The 22,095-nt window shown below is 55.3% G+C and overlaps 2 protein-coding genes across 4 annotated transcripts in view; one reads left to right on the top strand and one right to left on the bottom strand.

The window, feature by feature from the left end:
- The first annotated feature begins 2,022 nt into the window (after nucleotides 1-2,022).
- CSRNP1 (cysteine and serine rich nuclear protein 1) lies at nucleotides 2,023-13,784 on the top strand. 3 transcript variants are annotated; one of them, XM_023538173.1, is made up of 6 exons: nucleotides 6,070-7,181; nucleotides 7,530-7,708; nucleotides 8,547-8,796; nucleotides 10,437-10,696; nucleotides 11,205-11,519; nucleotides 11,616-13,784. In XM_023538173.1, the coding sequence occupies exons 3-6, from the start codon at nucleotides 8,586-8,588 to the stop codon at nucleotides 12,594-12,596; spliced, it is 1,767 nt and encodes a 588-aa protein (XP_023393941.1). In that variant the 5' UTR covers nucleotides 6,070-7,181; nucleotides 7,530-7,708; nucleotides 8,547-8,585; the 3' UTR covers nucleotides 12,597-13,784. The 3 variants fall into 3 exon arrangements, with proteins under 3 accessions (XP_011365278.1, XP_023393941.1, XP_023393968.1); XM_011366976.2 differs by lacking the exons at nucleotides 6,070-7,181; nucleotides 7,530-7,708 and adding an exon at nucleotides 2,023-2,187; XM_023538200.1 differs by lacking the exons at nucleotides 6,070-7,181; nucleotides 7,530-7,708 and adding an exon at nucleotides 7,717-8,285.
- A 1,450-nt stretch (nucleotides 13,785-15,234) lies between these two features.
- The window catches only part of TTC21A (tetratricopeptide repeat domain 21A), a 32,043-nt gene continuing 25,182 nt past the window's right edge, over nucleotides 15,235-22,095 (bottom strand). Inside the window, exons 20-29 of the mRNA XM_023538404.1 lie at nucleotides 21,566-21,754; nucleotides 20,507-20,617; nucleotides 19,678-19,759; nucleotides 18,709-18,859; nucleotides 18,330-18,491; nucleotides 18,001-18,181; nucleotides 17,681-17,905; nucleotides 17,224-17,344; nucleotides 16,987-17,054; nucleotides 15,235-16,886 (exon numbers count right to left, since the gene is read on the bottom strand). Of these exons, the coding sequence (XP_023394172.1) occupies nucleotides 16,809-16,886; nucleotides 16,987-17,054; nucleotides 17,224-17,344; nucleotides 17,681-17,905; nucleotides 18,001-18,181; nucleotides 18,330-18,491; nucleotides 18,709-18,859; nucleotides 19,678-19,759; nucleotides 20,507-20,617; nucleotides 21,566-21,754 (1,368 nt within the window). The 3' untranslated portion in view covers nucleotides 15,235-16,808. The remainder of the gene's footprint in view (nucleotides 16,887-16,986; nucleotides 17,055-17,223; nucleotides 17,345-17,680; nucleotides 17,906-18,000; nucleotides 18,182-18,329; nucleotides 18,492-18,708; nucleotides 18,860-19,677; nucleotides 19,760-20,506; nucleotides 20,618-21,565; nucleotides 21,755-22,095) is intronic.

Genomic DNA, 22,095 nt, shown 5'->3' with positions numbered 1-22,095 from the left:
GCTGAGTCACCTCTAGCAACTGACACCCAGCTCTGGTAGCCTTTAAACTCCCTCCTGAGCTGTCTCAGCCACCAGCATGGCTTCAATGTTTCAGCCCTGTGCTGAGGACCCTTCCATCTCCACTTCCAGCCCTGTCCTCTTCTTGAGCCCCGCCTCCTCCCTGTACACATCACTAGGTACATTTACTGAACAAGTTCTTACTGAGCACTGAGGACAGTCAGACACAGCCCCAGCCCTCCCACTACTCAACACACAACACACAAGGAAATGCATGAGTAAACCACACGACCAAGGGGGACCGATGGCCGGTGCAGGCTGGAGATCAGCATCTTTGGAAGTTTGAACCAGGATGAGAACACACCCTAAGAACATTATCAAGGGTGTGGGTTGGGAGTGTAAGGTAAGGCTGGAAGAAACTTAATGTTATATAGAACAGAAAACTTCATGTGTCAATTAAAAATATGTGCAGCTGTGCCAATGTTGCAAGCACAATGTACAAATAAAAAGAAATATACACCAATTAAAGACATTAAAATGGAGGAGCAGGGAAGGGAGGGAAGGGTGGGGGTATGAAGAGAGGTGAGGCTGCAAAGGTGGCCAAGGCTCAGATTATTCCAGCTCTGTAGGCCTCAAAGAGTTGAGGCTTCATCCTGAGGGCACTGGGAAGTCACTGGAAGTTTGGCTCTAGCTGTCCAGACCCCTGGTGCTGCAGGCTCCCCAGCTCCACGCACTCAAGGCATCCAGGAAGGACAGGGGCTGCAGCTTCCCCCAACCCGCTTTTCTCCTATCTTCCTTTCCTGGAAAAGTAAAGGGCAAGCGACCCCTCCTGGCCCCCTCTACTCCTCATCTGTGGCTGAAGAGGGAGGGGCCTTCACCTTCATCTTCACCCCAGAGCCGTCCAGGCAGCACAGGTCACCCCACCCCCCACCCGGGGGAAGGTAGAAAAGAATCCTGAGGGCTGGGCTAGTCAATGACGACTTCCATCTAGGACATTCGGAGAAGAACCCAGAATGCAGCGGGAGCAGGATTGGGAGGGGGAGGGTCAGGCTCCCAAGAAGACTCCCTGGAGGAGGCAGTGCTGCTGAGACGAGAGGAGAGGCTGCAGCAAAGGTGTGAGGGTGGAAACGCTCCAGAGACGCGTGGAGGGTAGGGTCGGCATCTGCGAGTGGGAAGAGGGGCGGAAGGTGGGAAGAGGGGCCAGGATTCGCTGCCTGGGCGTGCACACACTTTCCCCTGGGCAGGAATACGGGGACAGTTGGCCCCTTAGTCAGAGAAGGCCTTGGCGAGAGCAGGGAAGCAGTGGGTCATTTTAGGTGGCCGGGTCTGGTTCGGAAGAAACCTTTTTTTTTTTTTTTTTTTTTAAAGGAGGGATGGGGTAGGGGTAGCTGGTTCCAGAAACCCCTAGCTCAGAGCTTCTGCAAGGTCTCCGGCCCGTGATCAGAGGTGAAGGGCAGGCCCATGGATTACCCCCACCTGCCGCTCCAGGTTCATCTCCAGACAGTTTACTTTACAGGTGGATCTGGGGGTGAGTGGTAGGAAGGGAGCAGAGGTGGGAACGTTTAGGATGGATTATAGGAATCTGCCTCGGGCAGGGTAGGGATGAGGGCGTGTAGGAGGCCTAGGCTCAGCCAACGTCCGGACCTGAAGTATGCTCCGCCCTGCTCTGGGCCTCAGTCTACCCATCTGTACACCGGGACCGTGGGGTGAGGTCAGGATCTTCACAACACTGCCGGCAAGCTTGGCGCGTCGGCGACTTTCTGAAGCGGCGGGAGCGGGGCTGGGGAAGGGCAGCGGAGGGGCAGGGGCCGGGGCGGGAGGGGGCCGAGGGCGCAGAGCCGTGCAGGCCCCGTCGCGGGTCAGAGTCCGCAGGGAGGCCGGCGGCCGCGGCGCAGGGCTCGGGGCGGGGGAGGGGGCGGTGCCTCCGGGGCGGGGTGGCGGGCGGCCTGGCGGGCGGCCGGGCGTGCGTCAGCGCGGCCAGCCCCGGAGTTTTCCACTGACGACGAGGGCGGAGCGGCGGGCGGGGCTGCGCAGACAGTCTCCCGCCGCCGCCGCCGCTGCCGGACGCGCAGAGCCGGGACTGCTGGGCCGACGGCTGCCGGCCGAGCGAACACTGGGTCGCGGTGCGGAGGGCGTCCCTAGCTGGGACGCGGGTCGCGCCGGTGTCCTTGGATAGTGCCCGACTCTCAGGTAACCGTTGAGGGGCTCCTGGCCGGGCTGGACGGGACTTTGGGGAGGGGGCGTCCCGCGCAGGTGACACTGCTCCTCTGGCCCCTGCCTTTTGCCCGCCGCCACCCCGAACGGGCTCTGGGGCAAGGACAGCCCAGCCGGGTTCCGGACTGCGCGCCACAGCGGGGTCCGGGGCTGGGAGGCGAGAGGCGCAGGTTTCCCGCTCCCCTCCCCCGCCCCGCCGCCGGCACCCCGAGAAGTCACGGCTCCCCGAGCTCCGTGCGGGTGCTGGCCGAGCCGAGGCTGCGCGCTGGTGGCGGGGTGACGGGGTGCAAGCGGCCGCGGGGAAGTTTCTTTTTCACCCAGTTGCCTGAGAACTTTTCAGAAGTTCCTCGCGTGGCTGGAGCAGGTGACATTTGTCGCCTCCTTCCTCGGCCCCCCCACCCCCGGGAGCCGGTGCCAGGGCTGCGGCGCGTGCCCGGCGCCCCTGGGAGGCGGGGATCTGGGAGGGAGCGGAGGGATGAGCGAGGAGTGAGGCTCCGTGAGTCACGGACCCTGGGAGGGGAGGGAGGGAGGAGGGATTGTGTCGTACGCTCACCTGTTTGTCAGTCGCCGTCACACGCAGAGGCCACCGCTGTGAGTCACGGGCGCAGCTACTCCGGTCACCCTCAGACTCACGTAGTCTCTCTCCCACGCACTCCTCCCCTCCCCAGCACGTACTTCCTCCCGATACTCAGTTTACCCTCCCCGGGGGCCCTTCCACAGGCACGCACTGTCGAGATGCCCACTCCACGGCAACCGTCATACACTTAGTCACTCCTGTTCTGGCACGATCACACACATAGCCCACACTGCTGACACAGAGGGTCCCTCCCCGACTCCACTGCCCACCCGCCACCTCCACTTAGATGTCTCAGTCCTCCCGAGCGGAACTCATCACCTCACCCTCAAATCCTTGACATCACTGCCCTCTGCGGTCTCCATATCCCGAGGTCACCAAGTCCATTCCCCTTTCTCCTGAGCCCTTGTACTGTCATCTCTCACCTAGCTCTGGTAGCAGGGTTTAACCGGTCACACCCCCCTTCTGTCTTGGTGCTGAGCCATCTTTTTAAAATGCAAATCTGGTATTGTCACTCCCTACTTAAACCCTGCGGTGGCTTCCTGTGCCCTCAGGCTAAAGCCTGCCGGTGGGCCCAAGCTGCTGAGCCCCTCCCTCAGCCTGCCCCTCCCCCATCCCCTCTCTGTCTCTCCCTCTCTCAAGTCGCTCACACATGCTGCGCCCCCTCTCTGGAACCCTTCCCACATCCTTTCTCCGAAAGACCTGTCTTCACCCCCAGGTGTACCCCTCCTGCCTACCCCGCCATCCTCCATCGCAGAACACGACAGGGTTTGAACACTCTGGTCATACTCTTGCCTACTAAACTCAAAGCAGCACGAGTGTATGTCTTGCTCCCTGTATGCTCAAGTGCCTAAACAGTGTTTGGCATGTCATGGGAGCTCAATAAATTTTTGTTGAATGAATGAATGAGAGTGAAGGAGGCCTCACTTGGGTGGAGGAAGCAGTTGCTGTCAGGTGCAGTTTCCCTGCTGCAGAAGCAATTGCCTCATGTAGCCAGCAAACATTTGGCACCTACCCAGTGCCAGGCCCTGGAGGCCAAGGCTGAGGAACTGCTCCCCCCTTCACTTTCAGAGGACCGGGTGGGGGAGGGGCGTGCCAAGGCTTCCTGTCTGCCCTCTCTGGGCTGCCCAGGCTGTTTTTCCAGCCAATCCCCGTGGGGGTCCTAGGTGCTCAGAGGTGCCCTCCCCTACTCCCAGGAAGCAGTTCTTTAGGGCCTGGGGGTCATGTGACCTTAGGTACTAGGGGAAACTGACCCAGCTTGGCCAAGGCCCGGAGCTCTAAGGTTAAAGGACAAATTCTTCAGATTCTTTGGAGTTGGATGGAGGCCGCTGAGGGTGCCCCCTCCCCAGTACTCACTCTGGCCGGGGGCTGGAGCGTTGGGACTGCTGACATGCACCGAGGAGTTGGTGTGACTTTTCAGAGGCCCTGCGATGTACCCCCTCCCCCAGTAGCCTTTGTTTGCTTGGTGCCCAGGGTGGGGTAGCCTTCCCTGGATTCACACACACAGTGTGGCCTGAGTACGTAGATAGTTGTGGCAAGTAGGGTAGGGAGGTGTGCCCCTCTCGTCTCCTGGGCTGTCAGCTCCTGTGTGTGGTGGCAGGAAGGCGGCCTGATTCTCAGGGCCCAGGCAGATCCCGGAAGAAGTCTGGTTCTCTTTGATTCAGGGCCTGTCTCTGGGGTTCCTGGGGGTGTGGTGTTTCTGTCTGAGCCAGCTCCTGGGAATTGCTTTTCCTTCCTCCAGGACCCTAGGAGGGGGCCGTGCTCACCCTGGGAACAGTGCCATAATCGGGATCTTGATTCCTGGGTAGCTGCTGAGGGCCCCTCCCCCACCCTCTGACTCACTGTCTGACACTTTTCTTGGACTCTTCCACTATCTATCTTTCATTCCTTTTTCTGACTTGGCCTCTCCTTGTCTCAGGCTGAGTCTTTTTGTCTCATCTCCTGCTTCTGCCTCTTTCAGCCTCTGGCTTCCAGGTGGGACAGGTTCAATCTCCCTCCCCCCACCTCAGAGAATATTAGGGAGGGCATTTCTTTTCAGGTCTGCAGATGCTGCTGGAGTTCATCACAAAATCTGTGGCATGCTCATAGTTTCCCCTGTCCTGTTTCCCTGTCTGCAGCCTTGGTGCTTTTAACCCCTCACCTCAAGTTCCTATTCTGTAGATAACCCTGAGGCAGAACCAAGGTGTCTGGCTTGAACCTGCTTCCTTGACATCTCTATTTGTTTACTCGTGGGGAACAGGGAGCCTCCTGAAATGCCTGTGTTGGCATCTGCCTGCAGCCTGAGCTTTCCTCTGCCCTCAGCCACCCTCTTACGAGTACACTCTGCTGCAGGCTGGGGGATGGGCATGTGCACACTGACCAGTTGCCCGCCAGAGACCTCATGTGCTTAAATCTTCTTTCTGTGTTTGTACCCGATATGAAGCGCCCACCTGCTTATCTCTAATGATCCTTGGGTGCCTTCTCTTTGCCAGACTCTGTCCTAGGCATGGGCACAGTGACAGCCAGGCAGAGAGGCCCTCAGCCCCCTGTGAGGGAGATGAAGTGAGACCGTTGCAGGGTGGGGAGTAAGGGCTGTAATGGGGGGAAATCTCAGGGCCCATCAGAGACCAGAGAGACGTGTGGCGAGTGAGGAGGAGTGGGGAGTTTCAGGGCGACCCTCTTAGAGATGATTTCTAAAGGGGGTGGGCATGAGGCTTGGTTCCAGCTTGTGCAAAGGCCAGGAGTAGGTCATGGTCGTTAGGGGCACCACAAGTTCAGCTAGACTATAAAGCAAAAGTCTTGTAGATAACCCTGAGGCAGAACCAAGGTGTCTGGCTGGAACCTGCAGGATGAGTCTGGAGAAGAGGCGGCATCTGGGCCTGCTTTAGTCTCATGGAATTCTGGACTCGATCCTTAAAGGGGGCTCCAGAGTGATTCTTAGGCCCGGGGGGTAGTAGGTAGCTGTGCGATTTGAGAGGATCCCTCTGGCTGCAGGGTAAAGAATGGCTACAGAGAGGACAGGACCAGAGGCAGGGGACATGTATAGTAGCAGGGGGGACAGAGACAAAAGGGTAATAAACTTTTTAACTTGTAAGTGACATACATGAAATGCATAAAGTATATGAATCTTACATGAACAGCTAGATGGTTTTTATGGTTTTAGACGTCCTTGGACTGTATCACAACCCAGGTCAACATAGAACATTTCCAGACCCTCCGGAAGATTCCCTCATGGCTATCCCCTGTGAACCCGCCGCCGGCCCCCCACCCCCCCCATAAACACTGTTCTGACTTGTATCATCACCGATTGGGTCTGCCTTTTCTTGAACTTCATTCATATGTATTCTCGTGTCTGGCTTCTTTGATATCAGTGAGATTCATCTGTGTTGTGTGTATCCAGGAGCTCACTCTTTTTTTTTTTTTTTTTCCACAGTGTAGAATGACACATTCACTAAGCACTTATCACTGTTCTAAAAACTTGACATGTACTGATTCATGTAAAACTCCCAACCCAGTGAAGTTTTAAGACCAAGGATTGGAGGGGCACGGTTAAGGGACTTGCCCAGCTCACAGCCAGTTAAGAGCCAAGCCAGGGTTCAAGTGCAGGCAGTCTGGTCCTGGAGTCACGACTCTTAACCCTGGGCTGGATGGCCTCCATGCTGCCTTCTGAGTCTGTGCCTGGCTTTGAGTAGATTAAATGAGCTAATGTGTCCTCCCAGGACTGGGTGACTAGTGTGGATGGAGGGAGAGGGGGGGAAAGAGTTGAGGATGACTGCAGGTTTCTGGCTTGAGTAACTGGGTGGGTGGCAGTGCTGTTACTAAGATAGGGAACACAGGAAGAGGAACAGATGGCACTGGTGGGGGGGGGTAGGGAATAGAGACAAGGGGTTCGATTTGGGGCCTGCAGAATTTTATGTTTCTAAGGCACAGTCAGGCAGAAATACCAAGTGGGCATTTGATTTGGGGCGGGGGGTGTCAGGGTTGGGTGTGTGAAATGGGAGGCATTCGGTACCCCGTAGACAACATCTGGAGCTTGGGAAAGGATGGGTTCTCCTAGTGGGACTGTAGTAGGGACATGTCTGCGTGTGGTTTGTCTGTGTGTGTGTCTCGAGTGTCTCTGGTCTGCATGTGTGTATATGTGTGTATGCCTGGCTCTCGGTCATGAGTTCCCCTGTCTCCTGGGAGAGCCTGCAGGTCAGCTGGGAGCCGGGTTGTTTTTGTTTGTGGTTTGACCCTGGGACGGGCCTGCCGAGCCTGAGAACCTACCCGCCGAGAAGCCCCCGGAAACACCTGTGTGTGTCCTCTTCCCCCGGGCCCAGTGTGGAGAGTTTGCAAGGAGTGGAGCTTCTCTTGCTTTTCTTGTGCATGCTGGGAGAGGCTGTCCCTGGAACTAATTTTACCCAGTAAACTCCATTCAGTAAGTCAGTTGACAGCACACTCTCTAGGTCTAGGATACAGGGACTTCGTGGGAGGCTAGGCAGAGGGAGAAAGGGTTGTTTAGAAAGGATACCTGAGGAGGGGAGATCGCCAGCCTTATGGTTGGTTTTTCCTGTTCTCTCTCATTTCCTGTGATGGCAGTGGGGGAGGGGCTCCCCAGCACTGGGGCCTCTTCATCGTTTCCCCTTCCTCCTGGTGACCTCCTGGGGGCCTAGCCCTGAGTGCTACCGGCTGGGCAGAGACAAGGTAGCCATGCTCCGCCCTCAGGCCTGAGTTCTTTGGGGATTCCCAAGCCGTGGAAGGGACTGTTATTTGCTGTGGCATTTAGGGGAGGGAACCTCACGTCCTCGCCACTGCACTTGGCTTGGGCCAGCCAGACTGTGGGAGTCTGGCTGCACCCCTCCGCGGAGGGCTGGGACCCTCAAAGGACAGGAACGAGTGGTGTGTCCTGGGGTGCTCCAGGTCACCAAGCTACAGACTGGAGAGAGTGGGACATTGTCTTGGCAGGTCAGTTTCACTGTAAGAGCTTTTTAAGGGGAAAAAAATAATTTCCATAGGAAATTAATTCGAACAAAGAGGGCTAGATGTTGGAGTGGAAGGGAAAATGGAGGTAAAATTTTTAGATCACACAGGAGATGAGAAAGAGACACAGAGTCAGCTCCAGGTCCCTCAGTCAGACCTGGAGGCAGGGGACTTCTCCTGCAGATGGGAGTTTCTGAGGGAAAGTCTGAGCAGCTCTTACACAGAAGAGGAGGGGTTCAGGAAAGTCCTGGGGCTGGGAATCAGGGCCAGCGTCAAAGCCAGCCTGTTTCCTGGAGTGTCCTCGTTAGCCTGGCCCTGGAGCGAAGGCCTGCAGCTGGTGTGTGTGTGCAGGGTGGTGTGCCTGTGGGTGTGCTTGGAGGGGAGGAGGAGGAGGAGGAGGAGGAAGCAAAGCCACTGTGCAAGGGCTGTGCTGTGCAGGCTGTCGAGCAGACGGCCTCACACACACATACACAAAGGCACACAGATGCGAGCCATGTGAATCACCCAACCAGTGAGTCAGCCCCCAGGATTCCTGTTGGGGAATGAGCGAGGCCAGGCTGAGGTCTGTCGGTCCATCTGTCGGTCTGGTGTATGCGTATGTGTGTAGGTGGGTTGTAGGAGGTAGTGGGGAAAGTGCCTGGCAGTGTCCTGGGAAGGCTTTTGGGCAGAGGTGGCGGGAGTCTGCAGGGGCCTCCTGGAGGTGTGCCCCCTGCACACACAGCTCCCTGGGCCGGGGCAGGAGGGGCCTGGGGCGCCTTGGGGTATAGGTGGCAGGGATGATGATCACAGCCTGTCACTGAGAGCTTTCTCCTTCCCGTTCCAGGCCATCTGTGCCCAGACCCCGGAGCACTCCTGCACCACCATGACTGGGCTGCTGAAGAGGAAGTTTGACCAGCTGGATGAGGACGACTCCTCGCTCTGCTCGTCCTCCTCTTTGTCCTCCTCGGGCCGCCACTCTCTCTCCTGCTCCCCAAACTCTTCAGTCTCCCCAGCCTGGGACTCGGAAGAGGAGGGCCCCTGGCATCAGATGCCCCTGCCTGACCGTGACTTCTGCAGCCCCCGAAGTTTCACCCGTGAGTCCCCACTCCCCCTGGGAACCCCACCACACCCCTTCTTCCTTCCTGAAGATGAAATTGGGAGGCCTGCAAGAAAGCCGTTCTGGCCTCTGGAGGTCATGTCCCTGTGGCTTTAGCTCCCTTCCTTGGCTCCCTACCTTGTCCACTTTCCAGAATACAGTGGTTGCTCAGGAATGCCCACTGTCCAGAGGTACTTGGGCCTGGCTAGATTCACCTTTGACCTTGGGACTCCCCTGCTTTGAAATCTGGACGTTCAGGATGGAGCTCTTCAGAGTGGCCCTCTGCCTCACCCCCCTGGCTCCTCCCTCCTGTTCCAGTTTCGTTTCTCCAGCTTTCGCCTTGTCTTCCTTCCAGCTGCACCACTGCAGCTCCACACCCCACACTTCTCCGCTGAGAGTCCTGTCAAGCCGGTCCCTGTCCTGTCAAAATGCTGTTTGGCTTTGCCCGAATGCAGTGAAAAGTTTCTTTCCCAGTTATTTTTCAAGCCGGTGTGACTCTGATTCTAAACTGACAAAGGTGGCCCTGGAGCAGTGTTTCTCATTCTTACTTTTCATTATCACTCCCCCCAAACCCCAAGCAGCCATTTTAGATAATTTTTTTTTTTTCTGATCACCCCCATGCAATATTTTAGTACCACAGATACGATGTCTGTTTATGTACTATATGTATTTCTGTGCAGTATACATTACAAAGTATGCTTTTTAGCACAAAGAATCTAACAGTACATTAACTGACTGAACTACTATGGGTTTATCCTGGAAATACAAGGCTGGTTTAATACCATGAAATCGAATCTTACAGGTTTCCAAATGCTTATGTCAGAGGAGGAAAGCCATAAGAGCTATTGTAGATGCTGAAAGAATATTTGATAAAATGTAATGTTCCTTCTAGATAAAACTCTTGGTAAGATCGGAATAAGTAAATTCTATTTAAATGATAAAAAATATGTTTCACCCTAAAAGCTGATTTCAATTAATGAAGAAATATTGGAAGCAGTCCTAAGTCAGGAACAAGATGAGGACGCTGTCTGTCACCATTGTTGGTTAACGTCATTGAGGAAGTGCTAGCCAACTCAGTTCACGAGGAGAATAAGAATTCTATATATGGCATTGGGACAGGCAAAATTACCATTATTTGCATGCAGATGGTTGGCTACCTGCTGAATTCAAGAATATAAACAGGAAACCTTTTAGAAGGGAATTCCCTCAGGTATATTGAGATATATGCAATTGCCAATATTCAGCTATTTTATAATAATTTTTATGGTTCAGCCTAGTAAAAAGCAATAATATACCAATATATGTATGAATATCTATCTAATCAATAACTTATAAAAGGAAGGCCTTTGTAAGCCTGTTGGCAAAAACACAGAAGCTGTAAAGGAAAAGATCAATATATTTTTGATTGCATAAACCTTAGAAATTATTTTGTAAAATGCCATGAACAAAAAGACTTAAAATAGTTTCACCAATAGATAGGCTAGACAAGTGATTAATGTCTCTAATAGAGCTCCTACAAATCAATTTTAAGAATTATAGAAAACTGTACAAGGGACCTTATAAATGGCTAACAAAGATGGTAAAGAGGTTTAATCTCCGGAGGACTCATGCCCTGCCCCCTCTCTGCCTGCCTTCCAGCCCTGTCTATCCTGAAGCGGGCTCCCCGGAAGCGCCCAGACCGCGTAGCCTTCGATGGCGTCACCGTCTTCTACTTCCCTCGGTGCCAGGGCTTCACCAGCGTGCCCAGTCGTGGTGGCTGCACCCTGGGTATGGCCCCTCGTCACAGCGCCTGCCGCCGCTTCTCCTTGGCCGAGTTTACACAGGAGCGAGCCCGGGCACGGCGCGAGAAGCTCCGCCTGCGCCTGAAGGAGGAGAAGCTGGAGGTGCTGCGATGGAAGGTAGGGAGACCCCTCTCCAAGGCCCACACAGCGCGGCATTGCTTGAAGCCCTAGCCCCGAGGGGCGCGGCATCAGGGGTGGGTGCCGCTTCGCTCATTGTGTATTTGGGAAGAGAGGTCCGTGGGGCCAGTAAGTAAGTGCTTGGTCGAGGTCTGTTGCCTGCATTATCCGCAGACAGAGTGGGGTGCAGAAGGGCTCAGGTTTGCTGCAGGGGCTGGGGGCATGGTGCCTAAATCTGTCCGACTTCCATGCGGAGGGGGATGTGGAATCCATGGACATTGGGGGTTGGCGTATCTGTCTGGCTTGGGGAGGGCATTTGTCTGTGAACAGGAAATCTCTCTGCAGATGCCCTGAGGGCAGAGTTCTTGGCTGTCCCTGTCACTATAGTATCCATAGTGCCCGGCCCAGAGTAAACACATGGGAAGCATTTGTCGAGTGACCAGTGGCTAGGGGGACTAAGACCACATGTCTGTGCTGCTCACATCCCACCTCTCTCCTGTCGATGCAGCTTGCAGAGTCTGGGGCACCTGAAACAGAGGCTAGCCTGCCACTGACGGTAGACGCCATCGATGACGCCTCTGTGGAAGAGGAGTTGGCAGTGGCCGTGGAAGCTGGCCGGCTGGAGGAAATGACTTTCCTACAGCCCTACCCAGCCCGGAAGCGGCGGGCCCTGCTGCGGGCTGCTGGTGTACGGAGGATCGATCGAGAGGAGAAGCGGGAGCTGCAGGCTCTGCGCCAGTCCCGGGAGGATTGTGGCTGTCGCTGTGATAGGGTCTGTGACCCTGAGACCTGCAGCTGCAGCCTGGCGGGCATCAAGTGCCAGGTACGGTGGCCGGAATGAGCTGTGATGGGGAGCCTGGGCTTGGGAGCATCCCTGGGCGCTACAGCATCCTCACAGGTGCCTCTCCTTTCTCTGCAGATGGACCACACGGCGTTCCCCTGTGGCTGCTGCAAGGAGGGCTGTGAGAACCCCAAGGGCCGTGTGGAGTTTAATCAGGCGCGGGTTCAGACCCATTTCATCCACACGCTCACCCGCCTGCAGCTGGAACAGGGGGCTGAGAGCCTTGGGGAGCTGGAGACCCCTACCCAGGGTGGCCCACCCAGCCCTGGTGAGCAGGTCCTGGCCCCCACTTTCCCGCTGGCCAGCCCCGCCGTGAGCAGCGAGCTGGGAGACCACAGCTGCAGCAGCGACATGACCGATTCCTCCACAGCATCGGGCACCAGTGAGGCCGCCGACAGCCCTGCCCACCCGGCCCTGCCTGGCCCTGGCTTCCAGCCTGGTGCGGATGATGACAGTTTAGAGTGGATCCTGAGTTTCAGTGACTCTGACCTGGGCGGAGAGGAGGAGGAGGAGGAGGAAGCAGGTGTGGGAAGCCTCGACAACCTCAGCAGCTTCCACCTAGCAGATATCTTCAGTACTGGTGACCCTGGCGGCCTGGCCAGCTGGACCCACAACTATTCTAGCTCTAGTCTCACATCAGGCATCCTGGACGAAAATGCCAACCTGGATGCCAGCTGCTTCCTAAATGGTGGCCTTGAAGGGTTGGGAGAAGGCAGCCTCCCTGGCACCTCAGTGCTGCCCAGCATGGACGCCGGCCAGAGCAGCTCAGTGGACCTCAGCTTGTCTTCCTGCGACTCCTTTGAGCTGCTCCAGGCCCTGCCAGACTACAGTCTGGGGCCTCACTACACCTCTCGGAAGGTGTCTGACAGCCTGGACAACCTTGAAGCACCCCACTTTCCCTTCCCTGCCTTTTCCCCATCTGGGGACACCAGCATCTGCTTCCTGGAGTCCATCATGGGCTTGTCCGAGCCGGCTGCCGAGGGCCTGGCTCCCTTCATGGACAGCCAGTTGTTTGAGGACACTGCCCCAGCATCTCTGGTGGAGCCTGTGCCTGTGTGAGGACTAGGGTGCCTTTTCCTGGCCCCGAGAGCCCTGTTGCTGCTGTGTTGTAATTTGAGGGCTCCCAGGGTCTATATTTAACAGTCTCCCATTGGCAGACTCACCCATGTGGGCACTCCTAATTTTCATGCAACACTCTGGATTTATTTATTTTTGTAACTTTCTGTGCTGAAGAGGATGGGAGGGGGCTTCCCCCTTCCGTGTCCCCCCGCCACCCCCACACAGTTTCTTCCACTTCCATGGCACATGCCAGGAAGAGGAGGACATGTGTCTTCCCTAAAGCTTTGCAGACCCCTCTTCCGTTTTATATGATGTTTCTTAGCCCAAAGACTGAGATGGGCTGGAATCAGCCACTTCTTCTGGCTTCTGCCACTCTGAGCCCTAGTTCCCTGGGTGGCTGAATCCTCTGGACTGTGAAGACTAATTTATTCCCATAATTTATTTGGAGACTAGGCGGCTTAGGCTTCTCTTTCCCGGTGGGTTGGTGGTGTTGGGGTTAGTAGGGCACAGACCCCAGGGGTCCCTTTTGCCTTGCATTCCTGGCAGCCCTGCCCTGCCTGGTCTTAGGTGCAGGCCAGGTGTGGATTCGAGCCCTATGTCTACTGTGGCAGCTGCCTGGCTCCAGATGGCTAAGCAGGCAGGGGCTGGCCCAGGACAGTGTCTGGACAGGGGAAGGGCTGAGCTGGGCTGACCAACCGTGACCAAAACCTTCTGCCCCACTCAGCCCCCTCTGCTTCCTGTCCTCTGCCCCATATCTCCCTTCCCCCAAAGGCCACAGCCTTTATTCCCTGCCCATCAGTGTAGGAGGAGGGGGAAGCAGGAGGCCCAGAGGGGGCAAGGGGCTTGCCTTGGAGCCCACAGCATGCCCCCTGCTGGCTCTTGGAGCTTTCTGGGCACTGAACTCCAGCCTGGCCCACTTGCCTATGCCCTGAGGCCAGCTGGCCAGGGCAAGCGGTAGCTCCTTATGGCTTTTACGTCCATTGTTTGCTGATGTTGAATTTTGCATCATAATTTCTCTATTGTCCTTGAGTATTAAAACTATAATTTATTCATTTTACTCTGTGTCTGTGCCAAGAAGCCCAGGCTCTGGGCCTCCCCTCTTGCCCAGGAGGCTCTGCCAACCTGTGTGCTTGTGGGAAAACCTTGTACCTGAACTTACAGGTACCAATAAAGAGGCTCTATTTTTAACTGTGGTCTGCATTTGTGGGACAACTGGGAGCATGGGTACACCCTCAGGAGGCAGTGGCGAGGGAGGGGGAGTACCCTGTAGGGCAGTGTGGACAGAGGCTGTGTTGGGAATAGGAGTGGGGGATGCAATACACTGGGCCTCTTTCCATGCAGGCATTAACCTGGAGACGGGAAGCCCGCTGAGAGAGGCTGGCCGTGCACATGGAGCAGTTTTCCCTTTGGATGAGCCCATCTCTCCAGTGGGCTCCTGGGGTGGGGATAGCAGCAGGGCAGTCTTCTGAGACAGGCTATCTGCTTGGATAGGTGAGGGCACTCTCCTACTCACACACACTGAGCTGGGGTGTGTCGTGAGTGTGAAGTGGAGGCAGGCAGTGGGATGGGCTGGGTGGAGGCCTTGTGTGGGGCTGAGCTGCTGAGGTCCCTGGGGGCTTGAGCGCCACCACCGGAAGCTGTAGAACTTCATCCACCTGCACCAGCCAGACCTGTCTGACCTGTCCCTGGCAGCCTGAGCTGCAGGCCAGAGGAGCAGGCAGCACTCGGCCCTGGTGAGCCCCACTCCAGCAGCCTGAGGAGCAAGGTCAGCCTCCCCTTTAGGAATAATGATTTGTACAAGGGCTGAGAGGGCAATCAAAAAGACCTGACTCCTTTTCTTGTTCTAATTCTCTGTCTCTTGGTCTGTGTTGGGCTCCTTTATCTCATGTCTACGGTTTACTGGTTAAGAGCACGGACCCAGAGTGCCAGGTTTGAATTCCAGCTCTTACCTAGTAAGGTAACTTACACAAATTACTTCCCCTCTCTGTGCCTGGGTGTCCTCAATACTGTGCAAATGACACTGCTCACCTCATAAGTTCCTTCAGTTCATAAATACACAGCACTTGGAAGAGTGCCTGGAACGTACAAGCCTCCTATGCATGTTTGTGACTTTTCATGTTTCGGCCTCTTTTTATGTCTTGTCTTCTCCCTCTCCCCTCCTTCTCCCCCTCCCTCTCCCTCCTTTTGCCAGTTCTGTCACCTTTTAGATATGTCTTACCTCCAGACATGCATGGACATGGCCACATGGCCATATCATCAGTGGCCCCTAGAGGACTCATGGCTTGGAGTCTGGCCTATGGTGGGGCAGCCTGTCCCTGCAACCAGCTTAGGCAGGACAATCAGGTCTTAGGCTTCTCAGAGTGGACTACCCTGGTACAGTCTTCCTTCTCACTGGTCTCTAGTAATCCTGTAGAGGTTGCTTCAGCATGGACAATCTCTCCACGGGCTGTGAGGCTCTGCTCTGACTAATCTGGGGTCTGGGTGGCAGCCCCCAGCAGCTCCAAGTACCCCAGCGGGAAAGCACCTAGAGGCTCCTACCTCATGGACACAGCCCATGGTGAGACTGAGCCTGCCCATCTAGGGCCACAGGGTCACTTTATGGCCTTTTTTTTTTTTTTTTAAGATAAATGAACATAATTTAGGCTTTACAGCAATAAAAAAGTGATTAACGCACAATCCTTTACAGCATCATTCTCCATATAGAAAGACCTGTCTCTCAACACAACCCGCCCCAAGAATCTTGGTTGTAAAGCACATTATGTATGATAAAGGGAACTGGTTTCCCATGAGACGATGGTAGTGACCTGAGGAAAGCATTCCAGATCATTGACTCATACCAAAAAGCCATGCACGTGACCACAGTAAGTTATAAGAACAAGGCTCAGCAGCCACCAAGGACGACTCAGGCTCTTCTAAAAGGGACCCTTACCTGTCCACTGTTCCCAAACCTTAGTCACCAGACAACTTCTCTTGAAAACTTTGCCATATCTGCATTCTACTCATACTAAGCATTTTACTTTTATATCAATTACATTGATATGCTTAAAATTTAGAACCAATCTATGTAGCAACACCCACAGATTCATGAGTTTGTTGTGCTATTTTCCTCCATTATATAAAAATATTTAAACACACAGTTATTAAACTTTAAAATGTTTGCTGATTATCATTGGCAGAGATTCGTACCATGATTGGGGAACATGCGGATCTAGTCTAATTTCCTGCCACAGATGGGGACAGCGAGACCTAGAGATGGGAAGGAAGGGTCTTGGGAAGGTCACGCAGGGAGACTCTAGACCTCCTGACTCCCAGTTCAGAGTTCCTTCCCCTGAGGTTGGCCTGGCCCCTTACTGCCATCCTGGAAAACAGGAAGAGAGGCATTGGGAGCACAGCAAAGGTAACCTCTATCACCCTCTTGCCAGTTACAATTGACATCATTCATCTAAGTAAGGACCACTGCTTTTGTCCCTCTAGGTGTTAAAAGGGCTTCTGGTGGATGAATCAGTCAGTGTCTTTTACAAAAGCTGGAGTGAGAACTAATTTTTCTTGGCATGTATTTCCCTGCCCCAGGAAAGGGCAATGTGGTTTCTCCCAAATCAGTGAAGACCAGCAGAGGCCACCGAAGACCTGGGGAGGAGAAGACAGAATGTATGGGATAGAGTGGGCCGATGACCCTTGCAGCCTGCAGGATGATGGTCTCTCTCACCCAGTGCCTCAGCTGTGAGGACCTTGTGCAGCTGGTCCTCCTGTCTGGGCCCGGTGCCAGGGAGGATGCAGTGAACAGCATGTCAGAGAGAAGCGCTTCTTTAGCTCCAGGATTCAGGGGACCAAACAGGAGAGGGGAGGCAGTTATGGGATGACATAACTATTAAAATAGCTGTGGAGCATTTTTTTAACCACCTCTTTGTTTGCCTCTTCCCCCTCAGAGAGTCTAGAGTAAAAGTGAGGCCCATTAGAAGGTAGCCAGTGAACCCCAGCAGAAGCTAAGCTGGTTGATGTCTTTGTCCCCAGAGCAAAATTGTTTCTTGTGCCCTAAAAACATAAAGCTTTGGGATGCCCCTTAGACCAGATGAAGCATGATTCATATAAATCACACAATCTAGAAATGGGGGAGAATAAATATGTCACTGTCCGAATCTCCACTGACCATCCCCTCCATGAACTGTCCATAGGTTGATGGCTTCCACCCACTCTGGCTCTCACTGACCATAGCTAGGGCCGCAGAGACCCTCGAGCCTTTTCCAAAATTTCTTCTCTGATTTTGGGGTAGTTGGGGTGCTCTCCTAGGACCTGGGACAGAGAGAGAAAGGGTGTGAAACATCAGGCAGGGCTCCCTGCCACTATCCCAGGCTATGACACCAGGCTCTCCCTGATAATGTTGGTGCCTTACATTGTGGCAGACTTCAATAGCTTCCACGAATCTCTTGTCCTTCAAGTAGTTGAAAGCTAGTTTGAAGCCTGTCCGGGGGCAGGGAGAATATAGATGGTGAGTGGCACTCTGATGACCTGAGAACCCCTCTGGGTCCCACGACAGCCAGAATAACGGCCTTGGGTTCTGGAGTCAGGGTGGCGGTTCTTCTGCCCAGCTCCCTCCCACACCCACATGCACTGTGGCTGGCTGCCTTACCGATGGTAGGGTTGGCATGATGACTGTACTTCCAAGCCAGCTCGTAATTGGTGGCTGCATCCTTGTAGGATTGCTCCTTCTCCATGATGAAGCCCATGTACTCGTAGGCCTTGCAGCAGGACTGCAGAGAAAGTGGGTCAGAGCTTCTAGGAGGGGAAGCCACATCCGTTCCAGCACCTGGGCACCCTCAGCCCTTCTGCCCCAATCCCCCTCCCGGCCCCACTGACTCCTGCATGCCTCTAGACTCAGGAACCTACTCTCTCCCCATTCCCTGTTCTCCCCCAGCTGCTAGACCCTCTGGGCCTCCGCTTGCCTTGCTCTGAGCTCTCAGTTCCCATCCCGCTCTCGTCCGGCCTCTTCTCATTCCGTTCCCTCCGCATCTGCTCTGCCCCAACACCAGGCCGCCTCAGCCCGGCGTCCCCCACCCCCGCAGCCCCGACCGCAGCGCGCCCCTCGCCTTGTTGTACTGCACGCAGCGCCGCAGCAGCTCTGAAGCGAGGTCGAATTTGCCGCCTTGGCAGTAGATGTCAGCTAGAAGGAGCCAGCTCTTTTCCAGGTCCTCGGCCTCAGCCATCGCCCATGGGGCCTTGGCCAGACGCTTCAGCTGCGTGCGCGCCTTGGGGACCTGCTTCAGCAGCATGTAGGCCTGCGCCACGGCCAGCAGCGCGGGCACGCTGTCCTTCTGCGCGGGGTGGGTGGGAAGCAGGCAGCGCTGGCATCCTCGGCCTCACCCCCCAGCTCCGCCCGCCTGCCCCCCTGCCGCGCCAGCCAGCGCACCTCGGCCTGAGCCATCTCGATGAAGGTGCCCAGCGCGGCCTCCACGTTCGCCTTCTCCCTGGTGGCCAGCAGGCAGAGCCCCTGCAGCAGCCGCAGCTGGGTCTGGCCCCAGGCGGTGTGCGGGTAGAACTCACGCAGCAGCTTCTCCGCGGTGCGCACTCCGTGCTGCTCCGACTCCTTCCTGCCAGGGGAGCTTCGGGCGTTGGGCGAGCCGGAGGCCCCCAGCCTGCCCGCGTGGCCCTCGCTTGGCCAGGACCCAGAGGCCACAGGCTCTCCCCGCCTTCTCCAGGGTCCCGCCCCTGCCCCCAGGGAACCAGTCGGGCCCTTACTTGCTCTCAGCCACCAGGTTCTCTAATGCCTCTCCGCCCACAATCTCGTTGTCTGGGTTCAGACAGATCTGCACCATGTAGTAGGTGGCGCTCTGGCCCCAAGTGCTGTCCTTGCGGGCTTTGTTTAGGAACTTTAGGGCTTCGTTGGGCTGCCCTATATGCCTATAGTGGAGGAGAGAAACCAGAAATCAGATGGGGAAACTGAGGCTCAGGGGCCACTCCGTGGGTCAGCACTGAGCAGGGGTTGGATCCGTGGTCTCCCTGCTCCCCGCTCTGGAAGCTTAATTTCAGCTTCCCTGGTGCTGAGCAAAGGCCCAGCAAACCTGTCAGGGAGAGAGCCTCCCGCATCGGACTGCCTGTCACACCCACCCCTACTCACCAGCAGTAGATGCCTGTGCAGTAGTTGAACCCTGGCTCCAAAGGCACTCGGCTGGACAACTTCTTGGCTAATTCAAAGAAGGCAGGGGCGTCTTCAAGTTTGCCGCTTCTTCGTAGCAGATCGATTAGTTTATTCAATACAGGAAAATTGTCTAAAATAAGAGCAGAGGTCTCCAGGCTGGGAGAAGCTGGGGAGGACCAGGAAACTCTGCCCATCTGGGCTGAGCAGGGACATTCCAGCCCACTGGTCTCCAATGTTGAGAGAATAATAACAACGATGCTTAAAAGTAGTGATTGCAGCTAACACAATATACCTGGCATTAAGTATTTCACCTGTATATTAACCACACAATGAAGTAAGTTACTCTTATTGTTCCCATTTTACAGATGAGGAAGTGAGACACAAAGACGTTAAGGAATCTGCCAAAGGTTACAGAGCTGATAAGTGGAATACCAGGATTCTGACCTAGACAGTCTGGCTCAGGACCCACGGTCCTAGCAGCTGTGGTCTGCTGGGCCTCTGGGCAGATGCTGCTGTGGGCCTGCTGTGTCTGGTGCCTTCCCCAGCCAGAAGGAGTGGTTTTATGCCGTAATGAGAGGCAATGGAGCTACATATCAAGGGAGAATTTCTAGCCACTTCCAAGTAGCTATGACCTCAGAAGGGGACTTCTGTCAATCCCCAGTGTTTGTGACTTGGGGACAGACAGGCTGTCCTGGGTCCAGTGCCAAGCACTGCCCCCTGCCTGAGACCAGGAACTGGCCCCTTGGACTCGGGAAGGACCAGCATGTTCCACTGGGGCTTTATCAGTTTCCTGCCTCTCCGGGAACAATCAGAGAGGAAGGGGCTTCCTTTGCCCAGCCAGGAAGGAGGGGAGAGGACCCACCCTTCTCCCACCCTGGAGAGAGCAGCCCTTGCTCAGCGGGAACTGACACGCACAGTCTCAGTCAGAGGCTCCATGCAGGTAGCTACCTGGCACTTTCTCCAGGACTTGGTGGTAGAGATTGATGGCAGCTTCGTAATCCTGTTTTCTAAACATCAAGTCAGCCATCATCTATCAGAAAACACATAATACTCCAGAATTCCTGACAGCAGCTTGCATGAGTGTAGAGGGAAAATGAGGGGGAAGGGGGCAGGGAGGAAGGGTGGGAGAGGCTTCCCAGGCTTCCCAGGTAGCCTCGCTGGGAAAAGCTGCCAGAGGAGGAGCCAGAGGGTGCTGGGAAAAGCTGCCAGAGGAGGAGCCCAGAAATTGGGGCCTGCCTGGAGGCAGAGTGGGGAGCTCTCGGATGAGGATGGAAGTGGGACGGTGAGGCCAGGGCTAGACACAAGTAGGACGTTTTGACACTGGTAGAGCCAGCCCCTTCACCCGTGTCTGAAGACTGCCTGCTCCAGGCAGTAGAAGTAGAACGAGGGCTCCCCTCCTCTGCTGGGGTGGTCTTAGAGGTGGTCTGGTGATAGGGAGAAGCAGGACTGGGTGGGAGGCTTTTTCCACATGCTTCTCCAAGCTCCAGGAACCCATCCCACCCTTGCCTTCACCCGACAGTGGGTGTAGTTTCCCCTGGAGTGAATCAACTTCACCGCCTCCCGTGATTGGCCTGGGAGGTGGATGCTGCCCTCTGCTGCCAGCCCCTTCCTTTCTGAAGGCTGGTGGGTCCACCCTGGGTCTCCTCTGCCCAGAGAGCTCCTCAGGCCTGGGTCAGCCAGGCATCTGAGTTTATGGGGTTAGGAAGCGCCTGCAGGTGGTCACAGGGACCCTGGGGAGGGCAGAGAAGAGGTCTGGGGTGGGCGTGGGGGCTCTTACCACAGAGGCGGTCTCATGGTTCTTCTCTGTCTGTAGGAGGATGGCACAGTGCTGCTCACACAAGTCCAGGTGCCCCTGGAGCAAGTAGAGCTGTGCCAGCTCCAGCACCACCTGGAACAAGACCAGATTTAATAAACTAACCGATGAACGTCATAAGAAAACTCGGGGACTGATGCCTTTTTCTTTCATATCCCATTTCCATTAGCCCTGCAAAATATGTATCAAATCCCCTAGAATAACAGCCCTCCCTGTCTCCCACCCAATACTCCGTCATACCATGAGTTTTACTAACTACCCTCTGAAAGCTGGGGGCTGGTTAACTCATACCCATGCTTCAGTTTTGGCTCTAACCTCACCTCCTTTGGAAAGCCCTCTGTGCCCCAGATTCTGGGATAGGAACACTTCTTCTGAGTTCCCATAATGTCCTGACCCAATGCAGGCATGGATCGCATGGTATTAGAACTGCACGTGTACTTGTCTATACCACTTGCCCGAGGGCAGTCTATGGGCAGCGCCATGCCTTACCCCACTGTGTCTGCGGGCCTAGCATAGCACCTGGCACCTATTGGAAATCTGTTAAGTGAGTGCACATTGAAAGAATGAATGGGTCAGTCATTAAGCCCTTCATCTGCTCCCTTAGCTGGAGCTCCAGCCACCACTCCCTATCTGAAGCCATACCTCCTTCACAGCTCTAAATGCCCCAGAAGCTTAGCCCGGGCTTCAGGCCCAAAGAGCCCGTGGCAGTCACTCTCATAGTCTCCCTACTTCCAAGGGGCCCTGAAGACACCAGACTACCTTGACTTTCAGCAACGTCTTCCCCACTCTACCCTCCACAAATGGCTGTCCAGAGTAGGGTTTTTCAGTTTTGCTCCAAGGGGTAGGGAGGCCCTTGGGGTCACTGGCCCTGGAGTCAGCTCCCCACACCAGGCGCTCCATGCCCCTTATACCTGAGCTCCTCAGGGAGGCCCAGAGAAGGAACTGGCCTCTACCCTGGTCAGGGAGCTCTGCGGGGCATCGTGCTCCAAGCGAAGGAGCAGGGTCTGGCTTTGAGGACCCCACCTTATTGTCAGTGGGTGAGTAGGAGAGGGCATCCTTGTAAGACTGCACCGCCTTGGCATAATCTTTCTCTGCCAGGTAGTGCTCTCCAAACTGGACGCAGATGGAGGCTGCCATTTCCTTCTGGGAGGGGATCATTTCCGGTTGCTCCAGTGGAACACGCTTCAGTATCCGAGACTGGAGGTCCATGGCCTTGGGAAACCGGTAAATTCAGGATCAGAAACCCAGAGCCTGATGTGCCAGACCTCAGGCCAATTCAAAGACAGTCCCACCTCTCATTTCAGAGCCTGCAGTGTTAGAAAGAGCATTTATTTCAAGTACCCTTGAGCAAATCTGGGTCACTCTGGACAGGCAAGGCCACTGGCTGAGAACTCAGGAGGAAAGTTGGCACTGCGTCTGGGGCAGGAGCAGAAGCAAAGGCACAGAAACGAAACATTCTATTGCCCTTGACTTGTTTACCTGTTTCCATCATACCTGGGCACTTACCATGTCTAATTTGCTTCGGCTGTCCTACAGGCTAGAGCAAGCACACA

The sequence above is a fragment of the Pteropus vampyrus genome, unplaced genomic scaffold (assembly GCF_000151845.1).
Source record: "Pteropus vampyrus isolate Shadow unplaced genomic scaffold, Pvam_2.0 Scaffold1, whole genome shotgun sequence".
Taxonomy (NCBI): domain Eukaryota; kingdom Metazoa; phylum Chordata; class Mammalia; order Chiroptera; family Pteropodidae; genus Pteropus; species Pteropus vampyrus.
This window is presented reverse-complemented; position numbering and strand designations above follow the sequence as displayed.